General features: G+C 47.5%; 1 protein-coding gene across 1 annotated transcript in view; it reads left to right on the top strand.

The window, feature by feature from the left end:
* Window positions 1-15,980, top strand: part of LOC147903439 (uncharacterized) — a 71,462-nt gene extending 55,482 nt beyond the window's left edge. The window contains exons 9-12 of the mRNA XM_087371675.1: window positions 1,407-1,413; window positions 1,552-1,586; window positions 10,697-10,729; window positions 15,597-15,980. Coding sequence (XP_087227801.1) covers window positions 1,407-1,413; window positions 1,552-1,586; window positions 10,697-10,729; window positions 15,597-15,980 — 459 coding nt within the window. The remainder of the gene's footprint in view (window positions 1-1,406; window positions 1,414-1,551; window positions 1,587-10,696; window positions 10,730-15,596) is intronic.
* The last annotated feature ends 910 nt before the right edge of the window (window positions 15,981-16,890 follow it).

The raw sequence follows: 16,890 nt of genomic DNA, 5'->3' as shown, positions 1-16,890 counted from the left end.
CCCCTCCCCTCTCCCTGCCTCCGTCCCCTCCCCCCTGCTGCTCCGCTCCCTCTCCCTGCCTCCGCCCCTCCCCCCTGCTGCTCCCCTCTGCCCCCTGCTGTCCCGCCCCCTCTCCCTGCTGCTCCGTACCCTCCCCCCTTGCTCCGCCCCCTCTCCCTGCTGCTCCCCCTCTCCCCCTGCCTCCGCCCCTTCCCCCCTGCTGCTCCGCTCCCTCTCCCTGCTGTCCCGCCCCCTCTCCTGCTGTCCCGCCCCCTCCCCTGCTGCTCCGCTCCCTCTCCCTGCTGTCCCGCCCCCTCTCCTGCTGTCCCGCCCCCTCCCCTGCTGCTCCGCTCCCTCTCCCTGCTGTCTCGCCCCCTCCCTTGCTGTCCCGCCCCCTCCCTGCTTGCTCTCCCGCCCCCTCTCCTCCTCTCACTCCTCCCTTTCTTCTCCTCTCCCTTCCCCTCCCTCCTTGCCCCTCTCCCCTCTCAGCCTTAGCCCCTCTCCTCCTTCCCTCCCCTTCCCCCCTGCTTCCTCCTAGCCTCCTTTCCCCTCCCTTGCCCCTTGCAGTTTTTTTGGAACGGAAGGAGCCTTTTTTCCTGTTCGAGTCGGCCTCCTCACCTTGATTGGCGATGGATTCCCCGTCAGCCAATCCTACTCCATCTCCACCGGCCGCGAAAACTATCACATTCTCTAAAGACGAGTTGCAGCAGCTCAGGAAGGATGTAGAGATTGAGTGCTCTACCACTTTGTTAGCACGCATCTTCGGGTCTCACCCTTCCAGATCCCAAGCCAGAGACTGGATGCTTGCGGCTCTCCCCCCAGACCTCGCTCCTCGATTGGTAGATGTTCGCCTTCTGGGACGAGGTTTCTTCCAGGTTGTTTTTGACACTCCAGAGGCTGCGAGCACTGTGCTCAAGGCCGAGCTTTTACACCTGGGACACAGGAAGATCTTCTTTGAAGCCTTTCACCTTGGTTTCGACCCAGTTGAGGCAGATAAGAAATTCTTTTCGCTCTTCATCAGGTTCCCCGGGCTTCCCCAGGTCTACTATCGACTTCTTTCTGTTATTGGGGAGCATTTTGGCGTAGTTGCTGAGATCCCACCCCTCCCTGGGTTGCCATTGACTGCAGCAGAGGCAACCAAGGCTGATGGGGTTCCTAGAGTTAGGGTCCTTTGCAAGGATCCTAACCTCGAGATGGACCACGTCATGATACAGCGCCCGGATGGTTCCTTTTTTCGCCAGAGAGTGGAGATTTCAGGCAGGCAGGACCAGTGCAGGATTTGCAGGACCTCGGGACACTTTGCCAGGGATTGTCCCAGAAAGAAGAAAAGGCCTAAGAAGACCTCTGGTACAGCTACCGCCTCAGGACATCGACAGGGGGGACAGGGGGGGAGATTAGACCCGGCACTTGCCCCTCGACCTCGACAGAGGGGTGGTACAGGTCCAGCTCCTGCTCCTCATTCTTCACGTGGCGGTCCTGCTCAGTCAGGTGGTGGTACAGGTTCAGTACCTATTCCTCGGCCTCACCAGGGGGGTGGTACAGGTCCTGCTCCTCGACCCCCACCTCCCTCAGGCACACGTGACGCTTTACAGTGGGTTCCAGTACGTGTGCAGGTCCCTCCTTCAGTTCACGAGGGTACCTTAGTAGATTCTGCTTCACCTCGAGCTGTCCTTCCTGTCTCACCTTGCACAGTCCGAGACGCTGAAGCTTCGACCTCCTCCCCAGTTGCAGCTTCTTCCTTAGATCCAGCACTGCCAGATGTTCCTCTTGAGGACGGAGAGATTTCCGCGGCTGGGCAGACACCGGGTAGAGAGCCTTCCTCACTCCCTCCCTTAGACAGGGGGAAGGGGATAGCTTACACTGTTGATCCTCTTCCCTCACAAGGGATCCTTCGTACTCCGGTGTCTGGATTGCTCCACAGGAACTCATTTTCAGCCTTGGCAGAGAGTTCAGATTTCCCAGAGGAGGAGTTTGTTCCCGCTACTTTTGGGGAGCCAGTGGTTGGATTTCCTATTGACAGGGCTTCTTCTTCAGGTGCCAGGATTCTTTCCCCTATTGACTTTCCTCCACTGGGTTCCTTCCCTCCATCCAGGAGGTCTTCCCCTGTTGAGGGGTTTGTTTCCGCCACTAGGTCGGGTAAGGTGTTCCACTCTACATCCTCCCGTCGATGAGGATTATCAGTTGGAACATACAGGGCCTAGGTGGCGTCCCACATCGCCGCCGCAGACAGCTGATCCGGGATCAGCTTCATCCAGGTGTTACTGGTGGTCCCATTGATATATTATTTATTCAAGAGCACAAGCTGGATTATAGAGATTGTGCCAAGTCAGGCAAGTTGCTCTCAGGACATACTTTTTGGTCGCCTGCATTGGGCACTAGGGGAGGCACTTCTATTTCAGTTTCGCAGTCGGTTCTCCCCTTAGTTGTTGGGCACGGAGTCATTATCCCCTCTAGAGCTCAGTGGATTATTCTCTTGATTGGAGGGCGTAAGGTTGGCTTCCTCAACCTATATGCCTCCAACATTAGAGGGGAACGTGTCCTTATGTGGAAGACTTTGCTCTCCTGGGCCCCCATTGTGGATTCTTGGGTGATTGGAGGTGACTTTAACATGGTCGAGTTACCTTCAGACAAAAAAGGGGGTAGAGAAGGCGGACTTCACTCTTTGGAGAGAGCAGCTTGGGATGCCTTCCTTTTCCATTTCTGTGGCAGAGATACTTGGTGTGATGATGCCTTTCTTATTCAGCCACAGTCCCTCCTGTTCTCTTGGTCGAACAGGAGGCAACAGATGCCTATTCATGCACGCATTGACAGATTTTATGTAGATGACTGGGCACTTGACAGAGGGGGATCGGTATGCATTGCTGCAGGGGTTTCCACCTCAGACCATTTCCCTGTTGTTTTGGCTATCTCAGAGCCTCACTTGAGAGGCCGATCAGCCAGCATCAGGATCCCAGATGCCTTTTACACAGAGGAGGACCTTACAGAGGCAGCCCTACGGGTATGGTTTGCTCATGTCCAGGGAGGGCAGCCACATCCTTCACATTTAGCCGCTGCCCTCTCTGGTATTAGTGACTTTTACTGCTCAGTTGCTTCTACCAGGAGACGAGATATTCTCAGACGTGAGATTGGTGTTCGCCAGCAGTTAGCAGCTTTGCAGAGGGAAGAGCAGAAACGGCCTTCAGATGCTTGGATTCAGGAGCGCCTTGCTGCAGCGAGGGCTCACTTGCAGTTATTGCTTGATCAGAGAGCAGAGTATGCCTTTCATGCACGGGAGTCCTTCTGGATTCAGATGGGTGGTAGAGTCAATAAACACTTCTTCTCTACTCTTGGCCCTAGACATAGTAGAGAGAGTGTATCTCAGCTTATTGACTCACATGGGGTTTTACAGACAGAGCCAGATGACGTCTTACGCATAGCTTCAGATTTCTATGCCACCCTCCTTACTGCTGATCTTGAGACACACGATATAGAGGATGCTAGACAGGCTATTTGGCAGAGTATCCCAGTGTTGGTGAATCCGGATTTGCATGTTCTACTTGACGCACCTTTCACCAACACAGAGTTCAGGACTGCACTTTCAGCCCTTCACAAGGGCAAGTGCCCAGGTTTAGATGGCCTCACTCCGTCTTTTTTCATTGCATTTTGGGATATGATTGGAGACTATATCACTTCAGCCATGCAGGCCATTTGGGACTCTGGCGAGATGCCTGAATCGCTTACAGAGGGCCTCATCCACCTTATCCCAAAAGGAGGTAGCAGAAATTTATTGTCCCAGTGGAGGCCTATCACACTTCTGGGGACTTGTTACAAGATTCTGGCCAAGGCGATCAGCCTCCGATTGCAGCCACTTCTCCCTGATCTTATCCACGACACTCAGACGGGATTCGTGCATGGCAGAAGTATTTTTGATAACATTTTTTCTTTCTGGGAAGCTTCAGAGTGGGCCGTGCAGAGTGGCCAGAATCTTGCCATTCTACTGTTGGATTTTGAAAAAGCTTATGACAGAGTAGATTGGAGTTTTTTGGAGGGCACCCTACTACGCTTTGGATTCACTGATGTTTGGATCAGAGGTGTTTCCTCTTTGTACAGGTCAGCCCATAGCCAGGTACTTATTGGTGGGGTAAGGGGTGAGAGATTTCAGATTTCGAGATCAGTCCGTCAGGGATGCCCCCTTGCTCCTTTCCTTTTTTTATTCGTGGCCGAAGCTATGAGCATCTATGTTAGATCTCAAGCTGACATCTTTGGGCTGAGACTTCCTATCAGAAGAGAAGAGGAGCTGCTTGACAGTGAGTTGGCTGATGACACAGCGATTTATTTGGATGCCTCTCCACAGACATTGACTTCTTTCAGGACAGCATTGGATTTATTTTGCTTGGCGGCAGGGGCGCAGATAAATTGGCATAAATCCAATGGCTTTTGGATCAGTGATGAGGACACTCCAGTTTGGGGACTTGACATAGGGTTCACTTGGGTTCAGAGGGGTGTGCCTATCAGGTATTTGGGCTGCCAGGTCGGCTTGGGTATTTCTACCACGCAGCAGTTTGCTCCCGTGTTGGAGAGCATCAGAAGGAAGCTTCTCTTTTGGAGCTCAGCCAAGCTGGATCTTGCCTCTAGAGTTGTGGTGGTCAACCAGGTCCTTTTGGCCACGGCCTGGTTTATTTGTTCATGTTGGTGCCGTTCTAGGGACTGCATCATTCAGCTCAGAAGACCGATCAGGAACTTTCTCTGGAGTGGGCTTGATGGCACAGCAGATGCCTTAGCCAGGGTGGCTTGGGAGACCCTCATCCTCCCTACACAGGATGGGGGTCTCAATATTATTGATCCAGATTTACAGTGCAGAGCCTTACTTTGCAAGATAGTGGTGCGAGGACTTATGCCAGGACAGGAACCATGGAAGGACTTTCTTATCAGCAGCATACAGAGGTGCACACCTTCCTCAGGAGGAGACTGGATGAGCAGTGTTAGATGGATTTTCACCTCAGCACACCTCAGATCACCTTCATCCCCTCTCATGGTTGCCATTCTGAAAGCTTGGGCTAGTTTCAGAAGCTCTCTTCGGAGGATTCCTCCTTCCTCCCGGGAAGAGATTGATAGGCAGCCCATCATGTGGAACGACAGTATTTTAGATGATCGTGGCAGACCACTGGGTGCCTCACTCTACATGCAGTGGGCCAGGTGGGAGAGGGGACCTGCTTCTTCTTTGGGATCTTGGAAAGCCTTCCGTAGGCTTCCAGAGGAAACCAAGTCAGGGTTGATAGGACATCTCAGAGGGAGTGCAGGGAGGATCTTGCAGATTGAGTCAGCCCTTCCAGAGGCTTGGATAGACACAGATGATATGCCTCTCACTACCTCCACTTGGGCAGGTACTTTCTCGAGAGGCGGGGTTCCACTTCAGGTCTTAGCCTTCCGAGGTGCACAGGAGGATGCTTTGGTTTTCAGTGTCCAGGATGGTGGCAGATTGCTCAGATCTACAGATGATATATTGCTTGAGTCTGCTTTTCAGCCTATCAGGGTCGTAGGCCTTTTGATGCAGGGATCAGATTCAGAGTGGTTCTTAGACCCTGACCCCCAGTTACTCTCCACCGGGTCTTGGAGACTTTGGCTCTATGGAGGAGTTCCCATTAGGTATTTACAGTGGGACCCCGGAGAGTGGGAGTGGATTGACGTGGGGCATCGAGAGAAGACCATCCCCTTCTTTCGTTACACGGTCAGTAATGCCAGGAGATTTCAGCTCAGTAGTAGAGGTTGGAGACCCTCCAGAGTTCCTCATTGGGAGACTTTTGGTATTACTGCGGATCAGCAGAGGTACTTCTGGAGGAGGCTCTGGAAATCCCACAGGAATAGAAAGATCACTATCTTCTTTTGGCTTTCTATTCATGGAGGGATTGCAGTGAACCTTTGGAGGTCCAGATTCGGAGCCGACCCTACTTGCCCTCGTTGCCTTTCTGCTTCGGAGTCTATTCAGCATTGCTTATGGGATTGCAGACAGGCGAGATTGATTTGGATGGGGATAGCCAGGATCTTCAGTCACTTTGCCCATTCCCCACTCTTTATGACTTGGGGCTCGGTGGCTTGGCTTTCTCTTACAGGACCTCAGGTTTTCTATGAGGGACTTGACTCCTCCCGGGCCATTTCAGTTCGACATCATCGGGTTGAGCTCTGCTCGTTGGATGTGGTTACACACCGTCCTTTTACAGCTGTACATGCCTCTGTGGATACTTCTTGGGAGATTATAGCGAGCATAGCAGCCTGGCATATCTGGAGATCCAGATGCACAGAGGCTATGGAGGGTACTCAGGTTCATCCCTCGCACACATTGGCTAGTATCTGGACAGACATCATACACACTCTGATGGCCGTATGGACGGGCATGCAGGGGGACTCCCGTGCAGCCTCAGCTAGGAGGGCTTCTTTCTTCAGGGAATGGAAGGATTCTCCTTTCTTCTCTGAATCTACTACAGGGTTGAGATGGCACTTTCAGCCTCAGCCTTGGTTTCTTTCCACCTCACTCTGAGGGGGTTTTTTATTATCCTCATGATTTCATGATGTATTCCGCTTTGAGCTTGCTCTCGCGGGTTTTTGTTCTTACTTAATAGAAGTCTTTTTCATGAAAATCATCCTCGCCTGTCTACAATCCCATAAGCAATGCTGAATATTCTCCGAAGCAGAAAGGCATGGAGGGCAAGTAGGGTCGGCTCCGAACCTGGACCTCCAAAGGTTCACTGCAATCCCACCATGGATAGAAAGCCGAAAGAAGATAGTGATCTTTCTATTCCTGTGGGATTTCCGGAGTCTCCTCCAGAAGAACCTTTGCAGATCTGCAGTGATATCAAAAGTCTCCCAATGAGGAACTCTGGAAGGTCTCCAACCTCTACTACTGAGCTGATATCTCTTGGCATTACTGACCGTGTAACGAAAGAAGGGGATGCTCTTCTCTCGATGCCCTGCGTCAATCCACTCCCACTCTCCGAGGTCCCACTGCAAATACCTGATGGGAACTCCCCCATAGAGCCAGAGCCTCCAAGACCCGGTGGAGAGTAGCCGGGGGTCTGGGTCTAGGAACCACTTTGAATCTGATCCCTGTACCAAAAGACCTACAACCCTGATAGGTTGAAAAGCAGACTCAAGCAAGATGTCCTCTGTGGACCTGAGCAATCTGCCACCATCCTGGACACTAAAAACCAAAGCATCCTCCTGTGCATCTCGAAAGGCCAAAACCTGAAGCGGAACACCGCCTCTCAAAAAAGTACCTACCCAAGTGGAGGAAGTGAGTGGCATATCATTTGTGTCTACCCAAACCTCTGGAAGGGCTGCCTCAATCTGCAAGATCCTCCCTGCACTCCCTCTGAGATGTCCTGTCAACCTTGATTTGGTCTCCTTTGGAAGCTTGTGGAAAGCTTTCCAAGACCCCATAGAAGATGCAGGTCCCCTCTCCCACCTGGACCACTGCATGTAGAGTGAGGCACCCAGTGGTCTGCCATGATAATCTAAAATACTGTTATTTCACATGATGGGTTGCCTATCAATCTCTTCCCGAGAGGAAGGAGAAATCCTCCAAAGAGTGCTTCTGAAACTGGCCCAAGCTTTCAGAATGGCAACCATGAGAGGGGACGAAGATGATCTGAGGTGTGCTATGGTGAAGATCCACCTAACACTATTCATCCAGTCTCCTCCTGAAGAAGGTGTGCACCTCTGTATGCTGCTGATAAGAAAGTCCTTCCACGGTTCCTGCCCTGGCATAAGTCCCCGCACCACCATCTTGCAAAGTAAAGCTCTGCACTGTAAATCTGGATCAATAATATTGAGACCCCCTTCCTGTGTAGGGAGGATGAGGGTCTCCCAAGCCACCCTGGCTAAGGCATCTGCTGTGCCATCAAGCCCACTCTAGAGAAAGTTTCTGATCGGTCTTCTGAGCTGAATGATGCAGTCCCTAGAACGGCACCAGCATGAACAAACAAACCAGGCCGTGGCCAAGAGGACCTGGTTGACCACCACAACTCTAGAGGCAAGATCCAACTTGGCTGAGCTCCAAAAAAGAAGCTTTCTTTTGATGCTCTCCAAAACGGGAGCAAACTGCTGCGTGGTAGAAATATCCAAGCCAACCTAGCAGCCCAAATACCTGATAGGCTCACCCCTCTAAACCCAAGTGAATCCTATGTCAAGCCCCCAAACTGGAGTGTCCTCATCACTGATCCAAAAGCCATTGGATTTATGCCAATTTATCTGTGCCCCTGCCGCCAAGAAAAATAAATCCAATGCTGTCCTGAAAGAAGTGAGCGTCTGTGGAGTGGCATCCAAGTAAACTGCTGTGTCATCTGCCAACTCACTGTCAAGTAGCTCCTCTTCCCTTCTGATGGGAAGTCTCAGCCCAAAGATGTCAGCTTGAGATCTAACATAGATACTCATAGCTTCGGCCATGAACAAAAGAAGGAAAGGAGCAAGGGGGCATCCCTAACGGACTGATCTCGAAATCTGAAATCTCTCACCCCTTACCCCACCAATAAGTACCTGGCTGTGGGCTGATCTGTACAAGGAGGAAACACCTCTGATCCAAGCATCAGTAAAGCCAAAGCATAGAAGGGTGCCCTCCAAAAAACCCCAATCTACTCTGTCATAAGCTTTCTCAAAATCCAAAAGTAGAATGGCAAGATTCTGGCCAGTCTGCATGGCCCACTCTGAAGCTTCCTAGAAAGAAAAAATGTTATAAAAAATGCTTCTGCCATGCACAAATCCCGTCTGAGTGTCATGAATAAGATCAGGGAGAAGTGGCTGCAATTGGAGGCTGATAGCCTTGGCCAGAATCTTGTAACAAGTCCCCAGAAGTGTGATAGGCCTCCACTGGGACACTAAATTTCTGCAACCTCATTTTGGGATAAGGTGGATGAGACCCTCTGTAAGCGACCCAGGCATCTCGCCAGAGTCCCAAATGGCCTGCAGGGCTGAAGTAATATAGTCTCCAATCATATCCCAAAATGCAATGGAAAAAGACAAGGTGAGGCCATCCGAACCTGGGCACTTGCCCTTGTGAAGGGCTGAAAGTGCATTCTTGAACTCTGTGTTGGTGAAAGGTGCATCGAGTAGAACATGCATACCCGGATTCACCAACACAGGGATGCTCTGCCAAATAGCCTGTCTAGCATCCTCTCTATCATGTGTCTCAGGATCAGCAATAAGAAGGGTGGCATAGAAATCTGAAGCTATGCGTAAGACATCATCAGGCTCTGTCTGTAAAACCCCATGTGAGTCAATAAGCTGGGATACACTCTCTCTACTATGTCTAGGGCCAAGAGTAGAAAAAAAGTGTTTATTGACTCTACCACCCATCTGAATCCAGAAGGACTTCCTAATCCTGTGCATGAAAGGCATACTCTACTCTCTGATCAAGCAATAACTGCTGATGAGCCCTTGCTGCAGCAAGGCGCTCCTAAATCCAAGCATCTGAAGGCCGTTTCTGCTCTTCCCTCTGCAAAGCTGCCAACTGCCGGCGAACACCAATCTCACGTCTAAGAATATCTCGTCTCTTGGTACAAGCAACTGAGCGGTAGAAGTCGCTAATACCAGAAAGGGCAGCGGCTACATGTGATGGATATGGCTGCCCACCCTGGACATGAGAAACCCATATCTGCAGGGCTGCCTCTGTAAGGTCCTCCTCTGTGTAAAAGGCATCTGGAATCCTGATGCTGGCAGACCGGCCTCTCAAGTGAGGCTCTGAGATAGCCAGCACAACAGGAAAGTGGTCTGAAGTGGAAACCCCAGCAGCAATGCATACCGATCCACCTCTGTCTAGTGCCCAGTCATCTACATAGAATCTGTCAATGCGTGCATGAATAGGCATCTGCTGCCTCCTGTTCGACCAAGAGAACAGGAGGGACTATGGTTGAATAAGAAAGGCATCATCACACCAAGTATCTTTGCCACAGAAGTGAAAAAGGAAGGCATCCCAAGCTGCTCTCTCCAAAGAGTGAAGTCCGCCTTCTCTACCCCCTTTTTTGTCTGATAGTAACTCGACCATGTTAAAGTCACCTCCAATCACCCATGAATCCATAATGGGGGCCCAGGAGAGCAAAGTCTTCCACATAAGGACACGTTCCCCTCTAATGTTGGAGGCATACAGGTTAAGGAAACCAACCTTACGCCCTCCAATCAAAAGAATAATCCACTAAGCTCTAGAGGGAATAATGACTCCGTGTCCAACAACTAAGGGGAGAACCGACTACGAAACTGAAATAGAAGTGCCCCCCCTGGCTTTCTCTACAAAATCTTACAAAACTTATAAGTGATCCACATAGTTTTGATGTCTTTTATCATGAGACCAGCATTGACTCCATCGCACGTGTGCACACTATGTCCTAGGTCAGCGAGGTCTCATTTCTCCCGATTGGTATCCTTGTTAGCTACTCCTATGAGGATCCATCCTCTTTAATCAAAGGTCCAATAAGATAGTCAATGATCCTATAGAAAGTACCTTTTTCCATCATTCCCCTTGATAATCATCAGCCATGAAAAGTATCACGAATACCTGTCATATATAAGTCCATGGCATTATCTCACTGCTCTATCAAGTGAAATGTTTGCTAAATAATTTTTTATTTTCTTTCATGCTAAAGAAGAAATCATAATAAGTGGAGGATACCCATGAGCATATATGAGGTCTCTTAAAATTGTGTTCTATCAACAGGATTGCAATCGAGATCCATTTTTAACTTCTGTTTCCGAGTCGCTAGATGTCAAGAAGCTTGTCGAAGATGTGGTAAGTGGATCCTCTCAGGTTTCCATTTTATGATTTTATGTTTGCTTAGATTCATAGACAGTATACAGCAGTAAAAAATATACAGAATGTTGTAGATTTTTATAACATGTTTTTTCTTGGATGTACTTTTAAGAAAAATATTTAAAAATCATTATTAAGAAGCTACATTTAAACTTTTGGGTATTTCAGAGCCAAGTTGTGTGAACTAGGTTCTACTTTGTTTGAGTTTGAAGGGTCACTTGACGTTTTGGATTGGATATGACATGATCTGATTTGTGTGGGGACTCACTTATGATGTCAGTGAGATTCTCTCGCTTGACATCACCTGTGATGTGTGTGTGGGAAGATAAGGCTTTCCCCAGCCTATAAGATGAGGCTTGTACTTTGCTCTCTCTTCCATCAACATCAATAAGTATACTTTTCCTCAGCTTTGCCTCTGAATCTCTCCACCTCCTTGCTTCCATCTCTCTCTCTCTCTCACCATATCTGCATGATCGAGTTCTCTTGAAAGTACTGAAGCGGGTTCGAAAGATGGTGTGCCAGCAACTTCAGTGATTCCTTAGCTGTCAGCTTCCTAGATGCTGCTGGCAATGCCAGTCTCAAACTGCAACTTGTAGATGTAGGTCATAATTACTTCCAAGAGGAAGATTTTTTTCGTGGCTTCAATAGTAATGGAGCGTTCTATTTTTTAAATTTTAATCATGTAGCCGCTGCACTAAAGCCTTTCTCTTTCTTTAACATTAATCGTGTAGCTGCTGCACTAAAGCCTTTTGACTGTGCAACGAGCTCAAAGTGAATCTAGTGAGCAACAAGCGTAATGCAACTTCCTCGTCCACAGGAATGGCCATGGCACCAGCATCACCCATATCATCATCACCAACATTCGTCTGGCACCTCGTTCTCATCTGTCAAACTAAGGCCCTCACTTTTCACTATTTTCTCTTCTTCAACACGCATATCTCTGCAATCAATGTGGGAGAGTAGGGTTCAATATCTACTCACGTGCAAGAAAATTGTGAGAATGGAATGGCATATACTAATTTAGGGATGCCTCGAGTAAATAGAGCTTATGCGACGGTGGCGGAATGCCTGCCGTTCCCAATTCTGCAACACTGAGGAAGCCTAGAGATTTAGTTCATTTTGTTAGGGGAGCCAGACGTTGTGCCTAAAATTACTCACAACTTGTTAATCAAGCTTTCGACCAAGCAAGGTTTTCTGATAATAGCACCTACTTACAACGTGATGTTTGAACATGAAGTACCTGCTCAAGAAATGCTTGGAAATCCAGAATTGTAGAGCCTTCTTATCATCAAAGGTGGATTCTCACCTATTGAAGCTTTATTGCAAGTGCTAATTGGATGCTTTGTCAAGGATGATCTTCCAAAGAAAGCTGGAGTTACTGAGTAGAAAGATTTCAAGCTCATAATGTTCGAAGTGCTCTGCATTATCAAAGATAATACCGCAGTAATTATCTTCACAGATCGAAATAATCAAGGGATAGTGCCCAAATCCAAAGAGCATACAGCCATAGTAATGAAATATATTTCTCTAAACGAAGTAGACATGATTTGGGCATTTTGATGCTTTTACGTGTATGTGTCAGTAAGGGTTCTTTGCCCTAGGTAGTCCCCCCCAAAATGATTGTATTTGAGTTTTTTGTATAAGAGCCTTAGTTCTAGGCTTCTAAGATATACCTTGTACCCAATTAGGAGCTAGAAGCGTGATTGAGTGATGGTCTCAATGAAGAGACATGGAAGCTAGCTAGGAACGGAATGGAAATATGGAAAGCATAATGAAAGGCAGAATGGAAAGGAAAGAAAGTACAAGTGCAAGGCAATAACAAAAATGCTCACAATGTCTATGGGATATCTCCCAATATGACACGTAGGACTCACTAGACTATAAAACACCACCTAGACCACCTAGAACACACATTTTTGACTCACTTTGGCTTCATATTCCAACACCCCCCCATGAAGGCAAGGTGAGAGACTACTGAAATGGAACTAATAACAGAACATGACAATGACGGTTATCAAAACTGTGCATGCTGATCTAGAACTAGACATGGCTCCCACACAATCTCATAGGCAAGTGAGCATGGCTCAAAGGCTAGTGAGCATAACATAGAAAGCTCATCTAGCATGGCTCTGAGGCTCATCATGCATGGATGCATGATCAACTCAGAGGTCTAGGAGATCAATGCACCAACATCTTGGAACTCTCAAGCCAGGCCTGATAAACAAATAGACCTATCAATGCCAATACATGGCTCCCACAGTACATCACCCCTTGGCTTCATAACAGGACATGTTAGGAAGCCACACACCAAAATAGGAAAACCAATACATCTTTTTAGGAGGACTATCCAAGGCAGAGGACCTTTAGACTCAATGACAACCAAACACTCAATTTAGGGGGACTACCCAGGGCAGAGGACCCCAAAATACATCAAGCTGCAGGAATAATAAAAATAGAGCTTGTAGGAATAAGAGATGTCCTCGAAGTAGCCACTGCACATGTGTGCACATCCCTGGGAGCCGATGACGATGTCGATGAAGCACTAGGCATGGATGCCCTATCGGTGAAGTCCATGGGGTAGCTACATGGAGCGGTCATGGCATGACTCTCAAAATAGAAGATGGAAAGTAGCCAAAAAGTCGATGTAGAGGCTAGAGGTGCCATAAGGACTAGTAGAGCCACTCAATATGCAAGCCTAGCACCACGGGCAATCAGAGAAGTAATCGGAGAAGCCGAGAAGTAACCGTACCTCACATCAAGATCATTTTTCTTTATCTTCTTGCTGCAAATTAGTGTGGAGTCTACATACCGTTATAGAAGGCGGATGAGGTGTGCAATGTGGCAGTTCAAATGGTGAGAAGATAGAGCTTCGTGGGCAACAAGAGAAGCGTGAGCAACAGGAGTAGCAGCATGGGCAGCTAGAAGCAGTGTGCGCAGCTAGATGGCAGGCAGAGAGGATAGCTACGTGGACAGCAAGAGAAGCTACGTGGGCAGCTATAGCTTAGCTTCATGGGCACCAACTGGAGCAGCAAAAGATGGAGGTGGAGATGAAGATAGTGACAGTAGGCTAGAAACTATCATCCCGTGAACTCAAGAACAAAATCCGCACGTAGGAATAATTTTCGTCACTTTTTGCAAGAGCTATATCTTTTCATAGAAAACTCAGATTGCAATGATGTAATAATAAAAATTGTAGTAATCAAGGTCCTCTACAACTTTCATGAAGACACAAAGTGGTGATTCTGATTCCAGATCCAGATAGAAGCGTCACATCCTCCGCAGGTAACAGAGAGAGCAACAGAAACAGCACCACTCCAAGACGTCTTTGTAGCTGAAGGAAGGAGAAGAGCTCACGAAGGAAAGGGAAGAGAGGTGGCAGAAGATCAAGTTGGAGAAGACAACGTTGGAGGAGAATCCCAATATTGATGAAGCCTTCAATGGAGAGGAGTAGGGAAGGGAGCTCCTCCAAGAGAAGAGAGGGCAGCTTCTCTTTCCGGCCACCCTCTACCTCATGGAGAAGCAAGGAGGAAGGAAAGGGCTAGGAAGGAAGGCTCTGATATCATATAAAGAGATATGGAAGCTAGCTAGGAACGGAATGGAAATATGGAAAGCATAATGAAAGGCAGAATGGAAAGAAAAGAAAGTACAAGTGCAAGGCAATAACCAAAATACTCACAATGTATCGATAGCTTGATGTTGACTGTTGTAATAGACACTAGACAAGTACAATACTATATAGTGTGACACTAGACTCTAGAAAGTCACAATGTCTATGGGATATCTCCCAATATGACACGTGGCATGTCTAGGACTCACTAGACTATAAAACACCACCTAGAAGACACATTTTTGACTCACTTTGGCTTCATATTCCAACACTCAACCATTGTTTGCAATTGGATTGAGGGGATTGTTGTGGCATGGAAGATGCACATAGTATAGTCGCCTGCTGCTTCCTCTGTGAGCTCTTTGGAAGGCTTTAAAAGCCTTCCGAAAGAACACAGATTTTGGATGGTTAGTCACCTCAAAGGAAGAGGAAGGAGAATTGAGTAGATTGATGCAGCCTTACCCATGGATGAGGTTGTCCTAGATCACTGGAAGCTGTTGAAGAGCATCTTTTAAGTCATCAAAGGTACAATGGACCATCAATTGTGATATTTGAAGGATACAAGTCAAAAACCCCACCTCATAGGATTTTGTGATGCAGATTGGGGTTGAGATAAAGAGGCAAAATCAACAATTTTGTTTACATTCATGCTCAATCAGCATTGCTAGGATGGTCAAGCAAGACGCAATACATAACAATATAAGTAGAGTATATCGTTTTATCCAAGTGTGCTTGTGAAGCAATATGTTTCTGAATGCTTCTAGGGGAGCTCGGTTTAGTCCACAAGAAAGTTATTATGATAACATGAGTGCAATAGCTTTAGCAAAGAATCCAAAATATCATGGGAAGGCAAAGCTATTTGATATTTCCTATCATTCCATTTGACATCAAACCAAAAAGGAAGAAGTTCAACCTGTTCATTGTTTCTCTGAGGATCACCAAGCAGACTGAAGCACCAAGGCATTTCCAGGATAACTCATAGAACTCGAGACCTTCATTGAGAGTTAGTCATACTGAGGACACAGGGACTGGTACTTCTATAGGTCATTCGATGTGTGTGCCTGCTTTTGTCACTCCTTCTCTCCTCTCCATCTCCAATTTTTTACAATATATGTGCACCATTGATGCTAGAGTTTGGAAGCATTGTCAGTGATTCTAGTTCCATATTTGTTAAAGTTTAAGATGCTTGAACTTGAGCTTTTTTATATTCAGATAATTAAAATTTGCTTCTGTTTGCAGAGAAAACTTCAAAAACAGTTGCAATTCTGGAGGACAAAAAATTGGGCAGAGAAACAGCATGCACAGGGACAAACGATGCGAGCTCCGACATATGATTTCACCAGTCAGTTTACCAGATTGGATGCTCTGTCAGAAATGGGATTGATATTCTATTATAATCCTCAAACAGGTGCCCACACAATGATAAATGCATCAGATTTAGATCCAAGCATGCAACAAATAATTTTGAAACTTGCTGCAAAGCCCTGGCATGGCAACATGGGAATTCCGCATCTGACCCAGCAACAGGGTGATGCCATCTCAGAGAAAACTTTTAAAACTGAAAATAAAGGTTCTTCATTGGTGAAAGCTAATGGCCAAAATATGAACACCGTTCAGCAATAAGCATTGCTCAAAAAACTTTACATCTCATTGTTAAGAGGTTAAACTTTTTGTGTGTGTTAGATTGCATACAATTTATGATGTTATATAATGCTTTGTAAGTGTAACTAGGTGTTAATTCGATTCCAAAGATCCAGAACCATATGTGTCCTGCTTTGTGACATTTTCCTTCTTTTTCCTTGTGGGAAAGAAAAGGTATTTTGAGTTATAACACAATGCAGAGTATGACTGGGACAAGCGTGTTAGTGAAGCAGAGGCAGGGAGAAGTGGCTGAACAATGAGACTGGCAGTCATGGAGCAGCTCACTAACGGTCCACTTGGTTGAGGAGTGGCTTGCAATGAACAAAGCAGGGTGAATAGCAGGACCTTACAAATCAAACCGATGGGGTGGCATGAAGGGGGGGCTCAGTAATGGACCAAGAAGATGAAATGAAAGAAGGCGCACCCTTCAGGGCTGAGCACACAAGGTCCTTTGTTTGGGCTCATAGGAAACCTGGACGGTCACAAGGATTCGCCATCAGGACAGCCAAGTGACGGTGTAAATGGTGGAGTCAATTCCTTAGCTAGCTCTCTAACAGAAGCATGGAGCAAGAACCACCAACCACTGGAGGGAAAGATGAGGTTTGTAGGCCTATTGAAAACAAGTTCACCTGCCTTAGAGAGACATTGGTGTGGAGACAATGAGCATTGGAAGTCCATGGAGGGGGTGGCCGGGTTTTGTCATTTATTGTGTCCGCATCAGTTGTGTTACTTCTCAAAGAGACCACATCCCGATTTCCCATCACACCTAGCCTTAGACTAGTACTAATACTTGGAGAAGCATCCATCATAATGGAATGAGAGGATTCCCAACCCGCCCACGCATTTTTGGAGTTCACCATCTTAGCGAATGCTCTACGTGGAGGTCAAAGAT

Source organism: Dipteris shenzhenensis, chromosome 3, assembly GCF_047967505.1.
Source record: "Dipteris shenzhenensis isolate YYH24624 ecotype China chromosome 3, Dip_SZ_1.0, whole genome shotgun sequence".
Taxonomy (NCBI): domain Eukaryota; kingdom Viridiplantae; phylum Streptophyta; class Polypodiopsida; order Gleicheniales; family Dipteridaceae; genus Dipteris; species Dipteris shenzhenensis.
This window is presented reverse-complemented; position numbering and strand designations above follow the sequence as displayed.